The sequence below is a fragment of the Protobothrops mucrosquamatus genome, unplaced genomic scaffold (genome assembly GCF_001527695.2).
Source record: "Protobothrops mucrosquamatus isolate PMUCROS unplaced genomic scaffold, P.Mucros_1.0 scaffold81, whole genome shotgun sequence".
NCBI classification, from domain to species: Eukaryota; Metazoa; Chordata; class Lepidosauria; order Squamata; family Viperidae; genus Protobothrops; species Protobothrops mucrosquamatus.
In genome coordinates, this window is record NW_015386458.1 from 1,325,787 (window position 1) to 1,341,146 (window position 15,360).

General features: G+C 42.7%; 1 protein-coding gene across 1 annotated transcript in view; it reads left to right on the forward strand.

The window, feature by feature from the left end:
* Positions 1–15,360, forward strand: part of LOC107284356 (mitogen-activated protein kinase kinase kinase 3-like) — a 73,702-nt gene that overhangs the window by 7,918 nt on the left and 50,424 nt on the right. Inside the window, exon 2 of the mRNA XM_029283427.1 lies at positions 13,620–13,723. Within this exon, the coding sequence (XP_029139260.1) occupies positions 13,620–13,723 (104 nt within the window). The remainder of the gene's footprint in view (positions 1–13,619; positions 13,724–15,360) is intronic.

The window sequence follows — 15,360 nt, forward strand, 5'->3', positions numbered from 1 at the left end:
CCGAGTCGTGACCTAGATCCTCCGGATATGGCCCAAGCTCCGTCAGAAACCTCTCCGGGTCCATCAGGCGCCTGGGACGGAACCATCTAGGCGGTTCCGTCTCCCTGCGGCGGGGGGAAGCGGTCCGGAAGTCCATCCTAAGGAGAGCATGATCTGACCATGACAAGGGCTCTATATTTATCTCCCCCATTTCCAGATCTTTCTGCCACTGGCCAGAGACAAAAATTAGATCTAGTGTGTGTCCTCCCGTGTGAGTGGGGGCATGAACTAATTGGGTCAAGTCCATGGTCGTCATGGAGGCCAAGAACTCCCGAGCCACCGCCGACGTTTCACCCGCCGATGGCAGGTTGAGATCCCCCATAACTATAAGATTAGGTAGGTAGGTAGGTAGGTAGGTAGGCAGGTAGATAGACAGACAGACAGACAGACAAGGTAGGTAGGTAAGTAGGTAAGTAGACATGTACAGACAGACAGATAAGGTAGATAGGTAGGTAGGTAGGTAGGTAGGTAGGTAGGTAGGTAGGTAGGTAGATAGATAGATAGATAGATAGACAGACAGACAGACAGACAGACAGACAAGGTAGGTAGGTAAGTAGGTAAGTAGACATGTACAGACAGACAGATAAGGTAGATAGGTAGATAGATAGGTAGGTAGGTAGGTAGATAGATAGATAGATAGATAGATAGATAGATAGATAGATAGATAGATAGATAGATAGATAGATAGATGGATACAGATAGAGATACAGATATATAGATATAGATATAGATATAGATATAGATATATAGATATAATTTGTTCTAGTACTGAAGAAAGTCAGAAGACAATGTCTCATATTTTTTGTCAATTTTTAACTTTTTTTCCTTTTTTGATCCAAATTTTTCTGGTTTTTGTTATTTTATATTTTATATGTTTTTGAAATTTCATAAATTTGATTTTTAAAAAAAGTGTACAGGTAATTCTCCACATATGACCACTACTGAATCCAAAATTTCTAAGCAAGACAGTTGTTAAATGAGTTTTGTTCCGTTTTACAACCCTTCTTGGCACAGTTGTTAAGTGAATCAATGCAGTTGTTAAGTTATTAAATGAATCTGGGTTACCCATTGACTTTGTCAGAAGGTCGCAAAAGGAGATCACATGACCCTGAAACACAGCAACGGTCATAAATCTGAACCAGTTGCTAAGCATTTGAATTTTGATCACGTGATCATGGGGATGCTGCAATGGTCGTAAGTGTGAAAAACGGCCGTAAGTCACTTTTTTCAGTGCAGTTGTAACTTCGAACTAAACAAATGATGGTAAGTTGTGTATGAAGAACATGGGAGTTTTGTCTTCAGATAGTGCTTCTGACTCACATCTGCTTAAGGGAAACTCCTAAAGTTTGTCTAATTCATTGGCCATCATAATGCTTTGTTGGGGTTTTTTTTGACAAGAACTTTGTTGGTACCTCATCTTTTTCAATTATATTTGAAAAAGTTCCCTCACAAATGAAGGTCTGGTGTTATTTTGCCCTTCTACTGAACTCTCTTTTTCTGGTTCCTAACTTCTAGTTTTACTAACCCAACTAACCACAATTGTCATGAAGTGTCAATACTCCAATATTAGTCTTTATGCAAATTAAATTGGGTGACTGCAACTGGGACAGGGTGTGTAGTTGTAATTGTTGCACCTCCAAAGGGTTAAAAGTGGAGCTGAAGTCAGCTAAGATGATTCAGAGGTTTGGAGCAGCTTCCTTTAAAAGGAAAGTTGTGACATTTGGGCCCTTAAGTCTGGGAAGAAGATTGGACGAGATGGGGCGTGATTTAAGTGCCCAAAATTATTCATGGTATGGGTAAAGCGGAAAAGGGGAAGCTAATTTCCCCCTCCCAAAATGATAGAACCAAAAGTCGCCCTGTGACGTTGGATGCTGGAAAAAACAGAGAAAAGGAAATATTTATTACACAACGCATAAATCACCTGTGGAATTCACTGCCACAATATGTGGTACCAGTTGACCAGCTCGGTTGGCTTCGAAAAAGGGTTGGGCCAATTCATGGAGGGATTCTTAGCCCTGAGGGCATCTGATAGGAGACTCACGTGAGGGGAGGCTTCCCTGGGCAGTGGGTGGCATACTGTGGGTGGCACCCAAGGCTGGTAGATGAGATGGACAGAGGTCCAATTCCAGCAGGGCACTGCCTAGATCAGTAGTGGCGAACCTATGGCACGCGTGCCAGAGGCGGCACTCAGAACCCTCTCTGTGGGCACACGTGCCATGCCCCAGAGATGGCAACTGTCCCTCTTCAACCAGCCGCCCGCTAACTCACCGAGGTCCCACGTGGCCGGATGCATCCCAGCACCCATGCGCTTGCTGGCCTCTGTGTGCGGGGGCCGATGGTGCCAGGCCCCTGCCTCGCCCTGCGATAATGGCACCCCCACCCTGCCTCGCCTTGCCTCGCCTCATCCTGCAGGACCAGCCTCCTGTCCATCGCCCCACCCACCAGAGACCCCCTGGATCTCCCCCAACCCTGTCCGGCCCCCACAGGTGTCCCTCCCCAGGAGCAACATCGAGTTGGCCACGCCCACCCATCTGCCATGACCACTGTAGCCACACCTACCCGGCGGCCATGCCCACCGGGCACCCGGCGATACCTAAGTGGGTTTTGGGTTGAAGTTTGGGCACTCGGTCTCTAAAAGGTTCGCCATCACTGGCCTAGGTTCTTACGTTGTTGCTGCTTCTTCCTCCTCCCCCTCCTCCTCCTCCTCCTCCTTTTCATGTGCTTCTTTGTATAGCTGATTGGCCACTAGAAAAATCGACGGCTGAACTGTCACAACTTAAAATATTTGGGTTTTAATTGGTTTTATTCGGCGGGGATTGTGGGTTTGTTTCTGTTTTAAAAAATGTTGTGAGCCGCCCTGAGTCCTTCGGGAGAAGGGCGGGATACAAATTGAATAAAATGAAAAAAAAATGAAAAAAACTAGATAGAAAAGAGCCCTGCTCCAGCAGCATACATTGCTTATTTTTTACATTATTTTTCTCCTAGCAAATTTATATTTTACAATTTGAAGATTGCCAAGTCTCGTCTTCCCTGGCATGAAATCCATAGATCTGTTTCCCTGACCCATTGGCGTTTGCCTAAGGCTAGCACGGCCATGAGTCCTAAAGAGTGTGGCGGTATATATACCTGGCTCATTAGTAGTGACCGCGAAAGGCTTCTAGGTGCCCTGATGGATCACCGCTGAAGCATGAGCCAGCCGTGTGCTGCAGCTGCCAAAATGGCCGATGCAGTCCAGGGCTGCATCAACTGAGGGATAACATCAAGAGACTGAGAAGCCTCCAGGCCCTACGATGAACAGCTAAGGCAGGGGGTCTTCAAACTTGGTCATTTTAAGACTTGTGGACTTCAACTCCCAGAATTCCTCAGCCAGCGTGCCTGGCTGAGGAATTCTGGGAGTTGAAGTCCACAAGTCATAAAAGAGCCATGTTTGAAGAGCCCTGCTTGTGGACTTCAACTCCCAGAATTCCTCAGCCAGGCATGCCGGCTGAGGAATTCTGGGAGTTGAAGTCCACAAGTCTTAAAGTGGCCAAGTTTGAAGACCCCTGAGCTAAAGGAACTAGTTTTGTTCATCCAAAAGAAGAGAAGGCTCAGAGGAGACATGAGAACAATCTTCCATTACAGATGGTCCTCGACTTACAACAGTTCATTTAGTGACTGTTGAGAGTTACAATGGCACCCAAAAAAGTGAGTTATGACCGTTTTTCACAGTGACGACCTTTGTAACATCCTCTTGGTCATGTGATCAAAATTCAGACACTTGGCAGCTGGTTCATACTTACAAACGTTTCTGTGTCCCAAGGTTACATGATCCTCTTTTGTGGAATTCAACAGTGGGAAAGCCAGATTCATCTAGCATCTACAAACTTATCAAGTGCAATGATTCACTTAACAAATTATGGCAAGAAAGGTCATAAAATGGGGCAAAATTCACTTAACAACTGGGTTGCTTAGCAACGGAAATGTTGGCCTGAATCGTGGTTGTTATTCAACGACTATCTATATTCATTCCCTCCTTTTCACATTTCTTAAGAAATGTCTCACTTAACAGCCGAAATTTTGGGCTCAGTTGTATTCATAAGTCAAGGACTACCTGTACTTGAAGGGCTGAGGGCATCAGTTTAGCCCTTAGGACAAGAAGCAACAGATGGAAACTAATCAAAGAGAGAAGCAACCTGGAATTAAGAAGAAATTTCCTGACAGAACAATTAACCAGTGGAACAGCTTGACTCCAGAAGTTGTGGGTACTCCATTGCTGGAGATTTTCAAAAAAAATTGGACATCCATTTGTTTGAGATAGTATAAGGACTCCCTATCTTCGGTAGGGGGTCAGACTAGAAGACCTCCAAGGACCCTTCCAGCTCTATGATTCTACCTATACAATTAATAAATATATAAATTACTGCAAAATAGACAAAATATCTAAGTCATTATCACCCAGTTGATTCCTTTCACTGTATTTCTCTTTCACATTAGAAGTTAACTTGCCGTAGAAATTTTTAGTTTCCTTTTTTTAACGTGAACCAAAATTCTGCGTTTCTGATTTTTCTTCTGTTTTTCAAAGCCACTTATTTCCTCTTTTTAAAGAGAGCTCCCCCCTCCCACCTGAACATTTAAATTCAGAGATATTTGTGTGAGAGGCAGCTAAGTTCTTAAGAACAGTATAAAAGAGGAAGTTGAGTTAAAATCAGCAGTGGGAAAATTCTACTTCATGTGAAGCAAATGTAGATGACACAGAGGAATATAAATGAGTTTTTATTTGTATGTTATAATTTTGGCTTTCTAGGAAATCTACCCCCACAGACCCCGTGATTTTTAGAGTAAGAACTGATCCAGCAACATTTTTCCTTCCAAAAAAGCAACCCATTCAATTAATATACTTTCTTTTGATTGATTAACAGCAATATTCTGAAATTTACATATTTATTGCTTGATTCCTTGTACACTGCTTTACGTGTAGTTCTCAGCTTACGACCACAATTATTACTATTTACAAATAGTAGAAATAATAACGGTAATTGTAATAGAGTTGGAAGTGACCTTGGGGGTCTTCTAGTCCAACCCCCTGCTCAGGTAGGAAACTCTATACCATTTCAGACAAATGGTTGTTTAGTCTCGTCTTAAAAACTTCCTGTGATGGAGCATCCATAACTTCTGGAGGCAGGTAGTTCCACTAATTAATTGTTCTAACTGTCAGGAAAGTTCTCCTTAGTTCCAGGTTGCTTCTCTCCTTGATTAGTCTCCATCCGTTGCTTCTTGTCCTGCCTTCAGGCACTTTGGAGAATAGCTTGACTCCCTCTTCTTTGTGGCAGCCCCTGAGATACTGGAATACGGCTATCGTGTCTCCTTCTCTTCATTAAACTAGACATACCCAATTCCAGCAACCGTTCCTTATATGTTTTAGCCTCCTGTTCCCTGATCATCTTTGTTGCTCTTCTCTGCACTCTTTCTAGGGTCTCAGCATCTTTTTTACATCGTGGTGACCAAAACTGGATGCAGTATTCCAAGTGTGGCCTTACCAAGGCATTGTAAAGTGGTATTAACACTTCACGTGATCTTGATTCTATCCCTCTGTTAATGCAGCCCAGCACTGTGTTGGCCTTTTTGGCAGCTGCAGCACACGGCTGGCTCCTATTTAGGTGATTGTCCACTAGGACTCCGAGGTCCCTCTTACAGTTGGTACTATTGAGCAAGGTACCTTGCAAACCTTTTAGAAACTGAGTGCCCAAAAACTGGCTCCGCCCCTGGCTCACCCCTGCTCCACCCCCACTCCACCTGCCCGCAGGGCCACTCATCGCCTCCAGGGCCTGCCGCAGATCGCCCAGCAGCACCATGGCAGTTATACCCTCTGCCCGCGCCCCGCAGCATCAACAGTGCGCGATGGGGCGTAAGGGCAGAATCTTGTCTATGCTGCCTGGCTGCCATATCCTTGACTGCACTGCTCTGCGTGGGCCACGCTCGGGGTCGACCCTTCTCCAGGAGGGCTGCTGGTGTGGAGGGTGTCATGGGTGGAGGCAAGGCTGGGGCAACGGCATGTGTGCCCACAGAGAGAGCTCCCAGTGCCGCCTCTGGCACCCGTGCCATAGGTTCGCCACCACTGTCCTATACTATACATGTACATTTGGTTTTTCTTGCCTAAATGTAGAACCTTACTTTTTTCACCATTGAATTTCATTTTGTTAGATAGCGCCCAGTGTTAAGTCTGTCCAGATCCTTCTGTATCTTAAGCCTGTCTTTTGGAGTGTTGGCTATTCCTGCCAGCTTGGTGTCGTCTGCAAATTTGATGAGTTCCCCATCTATCCCCTCATCCAGATCGTTGATGAAGATGTTGAAGAGCACTGGGCCCAGAACAGAGCCCTGGGGCACCCCACTACACATTTCTCTCCATGTAGATGCGGTTCCATTGAGGACCACACGCTGAGTACGGCCGGTCAGCCAGCTACGGATCCTAGACTTATAACCACAGTTAGGATTGGAATTTTAGTCACTAAGCAGTGCAGTCATTAAGCGAATTGTTAATGATCTTAGCAGATTTTTTTATCACAGTTAAATGAATCCCGAGTAGGTGTTTGTTTGTCCAGCCAAGTTTCTGATTTGCTTATTTTTGTGGCCTGATTCCTAGTTGGTCCAGTCTTTGGGTGGGATCTTGGTGCGGAACAAGGCACATAATCATACTTTTATGTACAAGTAGTCCTCGTCTAGTGACCACAATTGGGACTAGGAACTTGGTTGTTAAGCAAAGCAGTTGCTGAGTAAAACAGTGATTGGGCTATAGTGTTACTTACTTCCTTTTGCTTTACAGACCTGGAAAGGATGTAAATGCGAAGAAGATTTCAAAGTAATTTTTCATGACCACTGTGATTGCAAATGGTCACTGAATGAGGCAGTTGTTAAGCAAGGACTACCTGTACTTTCTTTATGGGTTGGAGGTTATCTCTGTAGTTTTCCTGGCAAGAAAAAGAAAGTGATTTGGCACCATTTTCTTCTAGGATTTTTAATAGATTTGGGTTTCCTGGTGGTGTCTCATCCAATCAGGTCGAGCTCTACTTAGCTTTTTTTTTTCCTAGATGCTTAACCCTGAACTAGACTTGGGAGGCTGAGAGCCTTACGATATATCCCTGATGTAACATTTCCTGGGGGCTTCACTTGGGCCATCTTGTCTATATTACCTTCCCTCCTTTGTCTCTGATTTAGTATCAGAATAACAAAGTACAAAGTTGAAAGGGTCCTTGGAGATCTTCTAGTCCAGCCCCCTGCTCAAGCAGGAGATTCTATACATGTCAGACAAGTGGTTGTCCAATCTCTTCTTGAACACCTCCAGTGTGGGAGCATTCACAACTTCTGGTGGCAAGGAGTTCCACTGGTTAATTGTTCTAACTGTCAGGAAGTTTCTCCTTAGTTCCAGGCTGCTTCTCTCCTTGATCAGTTTCCATCGGTTGCTTCTTGTCCTGCCTTCAGGTGCTTTGGAGAATAGCTTGACCCCCTTCTTCATTATTTCCTTTCATATTTACTGTTGTGAACATAGACTGGTGATTATTCCAAAACTTTTGTTTCAACTCAGGTATATCATCTATTTGGAGAACTTTATTCAATACTTTTGTTTTATTTTTCACATTTTGGATAAGCCACAGGTTGTTATAGAACAGTGGTGGCGAACCTATGGCACGGGTGCCAGAGGCGGCACTCAGAGCCCTCTCTGTGGGCACGCGCGCCATCGCCCCAGTCCTAGGCCTTCGGCTGGGTTTTATAAAACCTTTTCGCTTTAGGCCTCCGCTGCCGTGTGCAAAAAAAAAAAGGGTTCAATCAATCAGTCAATTTCAACTTCTCGTGGGAAAAAAAAAGATCTTGCAAAGTTGGAATTGATTGATTGAACGTTTTAGTCCCACCCAGTCTGCCATTACCACTGCAGCCACGCCCACCCAATTAGCCACACCCAGACAATGGGCCACGCCCACCAGGCACCCGACGATGCATAAGTGGGTTTTGGGTTGCAGTTTGGGCACTCGGTCTCTAAAAGGTTCGCCATCACTGTTCTAGAAACTTTGCAGATGTTCTCCTAGAAAGAATACAGGATAAATATTTTGAGCCTTGCTTATTCTAAATTGCATTTCTGAAAAGGTTTAAAAAAAAACAAACTAAACAAAACTGGATCATCGTCCCACAGTTATAAGATCCTGCTTTAAGGCTGCTTTTAAGAGGTGTGGACTTCAACTCCCAGAATTCCACACCTCTTAAAAGTTACCAAGTTTGAAAACCACTGGGCTAAGCTGGTGATGGAAACAGGGTTCCCATCCTTCCATGGAGTCTTCTAAGGAGGATCCCTAGAGTTGCAATCAACCTTGATTGGAAAAACGCCATCTCTGGCAGAAACCCTTTAATAACCAAAGTTTATATGATGGATAGCTTTGCAACCAAAAATATCGCTTGTTGATCCAAGTTGCAAGTTCACCTGACACGTTAACTTTTTTTGCAGGGGGAAAAAAGATGTTCCGTTTGCTGTTTAAAGTGCAACCACGAAGGGCCGCTGATTATTTTGGTTTGCAGAGTTCAGGAGAAAGGATTTCCCCAAACACAAAAGCTTTGGGAAATCACGCGAACTAAAGGAAGTGATCCTCACTCCCTTTCTGTGATAATCTTCCTTGGCCCTCCAGAGGACTGTTGAGGAAGAACAGCAGAGATATTTGCTCATTTAAAGCTGATATTATTTCAGTTTTTTTGGATCTCGGCCCACTCCACATTCTTTGAGCTGCACATCATACGTTTTTCCTCTCTGGAAATATGCTCTGCAAAATCTAGTAACACAAATTTCCAACCAGGCCTGCTGTTGCACAGTATTAATTAGGTGACAGCATCCCACTTAGATACCTTTGAAAATAATTTTGCATCTTTTTTAAAAAATATATATACGTATAGCTAGAAGGTGGCAATTTTTTTCGGATAACCTGAACCAAAATCACGTGAAGTATTAGTACTGCTTTATAAATCCTTAGTAAGATGACACCTGGAATACCGCAAACAGTTTTGGTCACCACCACATCACAGAAAGATGTTGAGACTTTGGAAAAAGTGCCAAGAAGAGCAACTAAGATGATTAAAGGCCTGGAGACTAAAACATAGGAAGAATGGGTTGCAGGATTGGGTATAACTAGTCTAGAGAAAAGAAGGTTTAGGGGTGACATGATAGCAGTATTCTAATATTTGAGGGGCTGCCACAAAGAAGAGGGGGATCAACTTATTTTCCAAAGCACCTGAGGGCAGGACAAGAAACAATGGATGTAAACTAATATGCTGTGAACCGCCCTGAGTCCTATGGGAGAAGGGCGGTATATAAATTAAAATAATAAATAAATAAATAAATAAATAAGGAGTGAAGCAGCCCGGAATTAAGGAGAAACTTCCTAACAGTGAGGACAATTAATCAACAGAACGACTTGTGGGTGTTTCATCCCTGCAGATTTTTAAGAAAACACTGGACAGCCACTTGTCTGAAATGGTATAGGGCAGGGGTAGGCAACCTTGGCTCTTTTATGACTCATGGACTTCAACTCCCAGAATTCCTGAGCCAGCCATGCTGAGGGGAAAGGGAGAGGTTTCCAAGCTGAGCCAGGCTGGCTCAGGAATTCTGGGAGTTGAAGTCCACGAGTCATAAAAGAGCCAAGGTTGCCTACCCCTGGTATAGGGTCTCCTGCTTGAGCAGGGGGTTGGACTAGAAGACCTCCAAGGACCCTTCCAGCTTCTATTATGTTCTGTTCTTATTTCTATATTCTATTCTATATAAAAGTATTGAAAGCCATGGAGAGCATAAACATTTATATCTAGACCAAGTTTTAGGCATGCAGAACTGGCACCAAGTAAAAGTTTGCAGCCACTTTTAAAATATCGGGATTTTTTCACTCTGAACTGTTGGGCCCTCACGTACAGGTGGTCAAGAGGGCCCAATACTCGCAGTTTGTTTAGTGACCGTTCAAAGTTACAACAGCACTGAAAGAAGTGACTCTTGACCACTTTTCACACTTACGACCCTTGCAACATCCCTATGGTCATATGGTCAAAATTCAGATGCTTGACTGCTGACTCACATATATGACGGTTGCGGTGCCCTTGGGTCACGTGATCCCCTTTTGTGACTTTCTGACAAGCAAAGTCAATGGGGGAAGCCAGATTCACTTAGCAGTTAGTCACATGTGACTAACTTAACAACTGCAATGATTCACTTCACAATTGTGGCAAGAAAGGTTGTAAAACGGGGCAAAACTCACTTAACAAATGTCTCACTTAACAACATAAATTTTGGGCTCAGTTGTGGTTGTAACCCGAGGAATTACCTGTATCAGGCACACAGTTCTGGAAGTATGCAGCCACTTTTAAAATATCAGGATTTTTTTCACTGTGAGTGTTGGGCTGTTTTTTTGTACACATTGTGGTGGCATAGTGTCTGTTGCAGGGCATATAAACATGATAGCCACTGTCTAAATTTTAGCAGTGCTGCAGTGCAGGACAGGATGTAGAGGTTAAAAGCCCAATGGTAGAAACTGGGAGAGAGTAAGATCTAGTCCTGCCTTAGCCAACAGGCGAGGCTTTGGCCAGGCTTCCCTCAGTTCTAGGGAAAAGAGCATTATATAGTAGTAGTAGTAGTAGTAGTAGTAGTAGTAGTAGTAGTAGTAGTAGTAGTAATAGTAATAATACAAAGACCTACAAATAGAAATAAAAAGACTGTGGCAAAGGCAAGCAAGGGTAGTACCAATAGTAATAGGCGCCTTGGGTGCAATCCCAAAACAACTGGAGCACCACTTGAACACCATCATCGGCATTGACAAATTCGCCATTAGTCAATTGCAAAAGGCGGCCTTAAAACTAGGAACTGCTTCCATCCCACGACAATATCTGTAATACCATCAAACATCCACATCTGCCTATCCCAGGTCCTTGGTAAGGACTCGATAGGTAGACAAAAATGCCGAGTCCAGTTTGAACATCTGGCTGTACAATGAATAATAATAATAATAATGATGATGATGATGAAAGAACTGGAGAAGATAACGAAATACAAAGACCTACAAATAGAAATAGAAAGACTGTGGCAAAAGCAAGCAAGGGTAGTACCAATAGTAATAGCCACCTTGGGTGCAATCCCAAAACAACTGGAGCACCACTTGAACACCATTGGCATTGACAAAGTCGCCATTAGTCAATTGCAAAAGGCGGCCTTACTAGGAACTGCCTCCATCCTGCGACGATATCTGTAATACCATCAAACATCCACATCTGCCTATCCCAGGTCCTTGGTAAGGATTCGATAGGTAGACAAAATGCCAAATCCAGTCTGAACATCTGGCTGACTGTGCGATGATCAATAATAACAATAAAGGTGGAAGGGACCTTGGAGGTCATCTAATCCAACCCCCTGCTCAGGCAGGAAACCCTATACCATTTCAGACAAATGGCTGTCCACTCTCTTCTTAAAAACTTCCAGTGTTGGAGCATTCACCGCTTCTGGAGGCAGGTTGTTCCACTGGTTAATTGTTCTCACTGTCAGGAAGTTTCTCCTTAGTTCTAGGTTGCTTCTCTCCTTGGTTAGTTTCCATCCGTTGCTTCTTGTCCTGCCTTCAGGTGCTTTGGAGAATACGTTGACACCCCTCCTCTTCTTTGTGGTAGCCTAAGCAATTTTAAGGTGCATGGACTTCAACTCCCAGAATCCCACAGGCAACCTATGTGGACTTCAACTCCCCAAATTCCCAGCCAGATTGTTTCCAGAATTCTGGGAGCTGAAGACCACCTATTTTAAAATTGCTACTCTTAAAGGGCAGAGTTTGAAGGAGGGAATTCATTTCATTTGAATTTGAGTGCATGAGGAAGGAAAGAGAAAAGTAATGACTTAAGAAAACCTATTGTGCTTCAATTGATGCACTAAGATATGGCTTGCCTTTGTATTCGTTAATGTATCTAAAGTCCTCAATTTTCCTATTCTCTCTTAAATGGCTGGGGAATTCTGGGAATTGAGGCCCAGGCATGCTGGCTGGGGAATTCTGGGAACTAAAGACTCCTAAATGGCAATTCCTACTGATAGAATTTTTACTTCTTTATTTTTATTTTCAATGGTTCAAGCTTTTAAACTAATGTTAATCATTCTTAATCATAGTTTATAAACTTTACTGTATCGTGTTCAAATCTGCATTGTTGTTGTTCAAACGTACTTCTGCCTACCCCCAAATTCCCCTTTTCGTTAAACTTTGTGATGTTATCTTTTTTCATTTTTTTATTCTTACATTTTTTGTTCTTAATTTTTATTAACATATAATTAATAAAATTATGAGGGAGAATATTAGCTCCCCGTGATCTTATGTGTTCTTGCTTTGAGTGCGTAAGGACGCTTTTGTGATTGGATAGGAATATTCAAAGCCCTCAACTTACAGCCCCAATTTGGATCAGAATTTATATTGCTAAGCAAGGAAGTTGATAGGTTTTGTCCAGTTTTATGACCTTTTTTGCCATAGTTGTTAAGCAAATCATCGCAGTTATTAAGTGAATCAGGCATTCGTTAGTGTGCTATCCCAGTCACACGTAATGGTGGTTTAGTGGGCATATTAATATTAATTATATTCCCCAGCAGTTCCTTTCACCAAAAACCCAGAACTGTCCCAATTAAAGTCCAGCCCAAAGCAGGCCGACGCTAGTCCACCAAGCAATAGCCAAAGAGTCCACAAGGCACTTGAAAGTTTCTCAAACATGATAAATCTACCAAGCTAAATTAAATCCACAATACAGGCAATCCTCAATTTATAACAATTCACTTAGTGACTGTACAAAGTTAGAACAGCACTGAAGAAAGAACATTTTTCACAGTTACAATCCTTCCAGCATCCCCATGATCACGTGATCCAAATTCAGACGCTTGGCAACTGATTCATCTTATGACGGTCGCAGAGTCCCGGGGGTGTCACGTGATCCCCTTTTGCAACCTTCTGATAAGCTAAGCCAATGGGGAAGCCAGATTCACTTAACAACCGTGTGACTAACTTAACAACTGGAGTGATTCACTTAACAACTTTTAAGAAAGATCGGAAAATTGGGCAAAACTCTCTTAGCAAATGTCTCACTTAACAACAAAAAATTGGGGCTCAATTGTGGTCATAAGTCAAGGACTAGAGGATTCATCAGGCAAGAAAAATCTAGAGTTCACAAGACACAATCCAAAGCAAAGCTCAATTTAACAACCACAGTTGGGTCTAAAATTTCCGTTGCTAAGCAAGGCTGTTGTTGTGAGTTTTGCCCCGTTTTATGACCTTTCTTGCCAAAGTTGTTAAGAGAATCACTGCAGTTACTAAGTAAGTAGCACAGATGAGTCAGTCTTCCCCCTTGACTTTGCTTGTCTGAAGGTTGCAAAAGGGGATCACATGACCAAGGGGATGCTGCAACCGTCATTAAGTGTGAAAAACGGTCATAAATCCCTTTCCCCCCCTGAATGGTCCCTAAATAAGTCGAGGACTACTTATATATATCTTTGCAGTCTATTATATGGGCCCTGAGAAGACGCCACAAAGTTTCAGAGGTCTAACCTAATTTTTTGTTTGTTCTGTTTGCAGACGAGGAAGAAGTTCTTAATTCTATTATGAAGGACCTCGCCGCCCTTGGCAAATGCGGTGGATTTTTAGACAGCAACAGGAATAAAAACCATTCGAACAAACAGGTGAGATTCTGTCCTGCAGTTCGCACTGTTCCTGCACAACGTAAAAAGGATTAGAGCGGTGTTTTTCAATCTTGGCGTCTTTTAAGATGGGTGGATGACACTTCCCAGAATTCTCCAGCCAGCCTTGCTGTCAAGGTTGAGAAACAGCGGGGTTTACAGCCAGAAGAGCAGAATATTTATTTTATTTATTAATTGAATTTATATGTTGCCTATCTCACTATCAAAAGTCACTCTGAGTGGAATGTGAAATAATAATAATAATAATAATAATAATAATAATAATAATAATAATAATAATAATAATAATAATAATAATAATAATAATAATAGTAAAGTTGGAAGGAACCATGAAGGTCATCTAGTCCAACCCCCTGCTCAGGCAGGAAACCCTATACCATTTCGGACAAATGGCTGTCTAATCTCTTCTTAAAAACTTCCAGTGTTGGAGCATTCACCGCTTCTGGAGGCAGGTTGTTCCACTGGTTAATTGTTCTCACTGTCAGGAAGTTTCTCCTTAGTTCTAGGTTGCTTCTCTCCTTGATTAGTTTCCACCTGTTGCTTCTTGTCCTGCCTTCAGGCGCTTTGGAAAATAGCTTGACTCCCTCTTCTTTATGGCAGCCCCTGTTTCATTTTTAATCAACCTTGTCCACTTTAAGAGGGATGGACTTCAGTTTTGGTCAATGTTGGCTACTTTAAGATGGGTAGACTTCAATTTTGAACGAGAATAAAGCTGCAGGAGACCTTAGAGATCTTCTAGTCCAGCCTCCTGCTCAAACAGGAAATCCCATACCATTTCAGGCAAATAGTTGCCCAGTCTCTTCTTAAAAGAGTGATGGAGCTCCTGCAACTTCTGGAGGCAAGCTGTTCCACTGGTTAATTGTCCTCACTGTTAGGAAGTTACTCCTTAATTCCAGATTGCTTCTCTCCTTGATTAGTTTCCATCCGTTGTTTCTTGTCCTGCCTTCAGGTGCTCTGGAAAATAAGTGGACCCCCTCTTCTTTGATCAATTTTGCTGTAGTTTGGCCACTTTAAGATGGGTGGACTTCAACTTCCAGAATTCTGGGAGTTGAAGTCCACCCATCTTAAAATGTTCAAGGTTGACTAACCTTGTTGTAAGAAATGGTGATCCTCTAATTTGGAAAGTGACAAGAAAAAACAACAGAGCTTTTCACTTTTTAATATTTGGATCCTCTCCCCCCTGCCCCCCATTTTTTCTTTTCTGTTATTTTGTGTTTTATCTTTCTTTGAAATTTAATAAAGTTTATTAAAAAGCTAGGGCAGCTAACTAGAGGAACATATGGTCAATTTTGGCATCAGACCACTTCATAGAAAGACATGTGCAAAAAGACAGTGGATCATCGCATTAAACTTATTTAATTTGATCCAAACCAATAATCCAATCTGGAAAATTGATTTGATTTGGGGATTAAATCCAGTTGCTTTTAATTCTCATCTCTGAGTGCCTCTAGGTCTATAAAATTCTGCTGCTAATCTTTCTGCTGTCAGCAAAGACCAAGATGCATCAAAAAACTGAATTATAGATTCTAGATTGAATAACACAAATTCTATACCAAAAGAAACCCCGTCCTTCTCTTCCCATCACTATAACAACATCTGCTTGTTGACGAAAACAAACA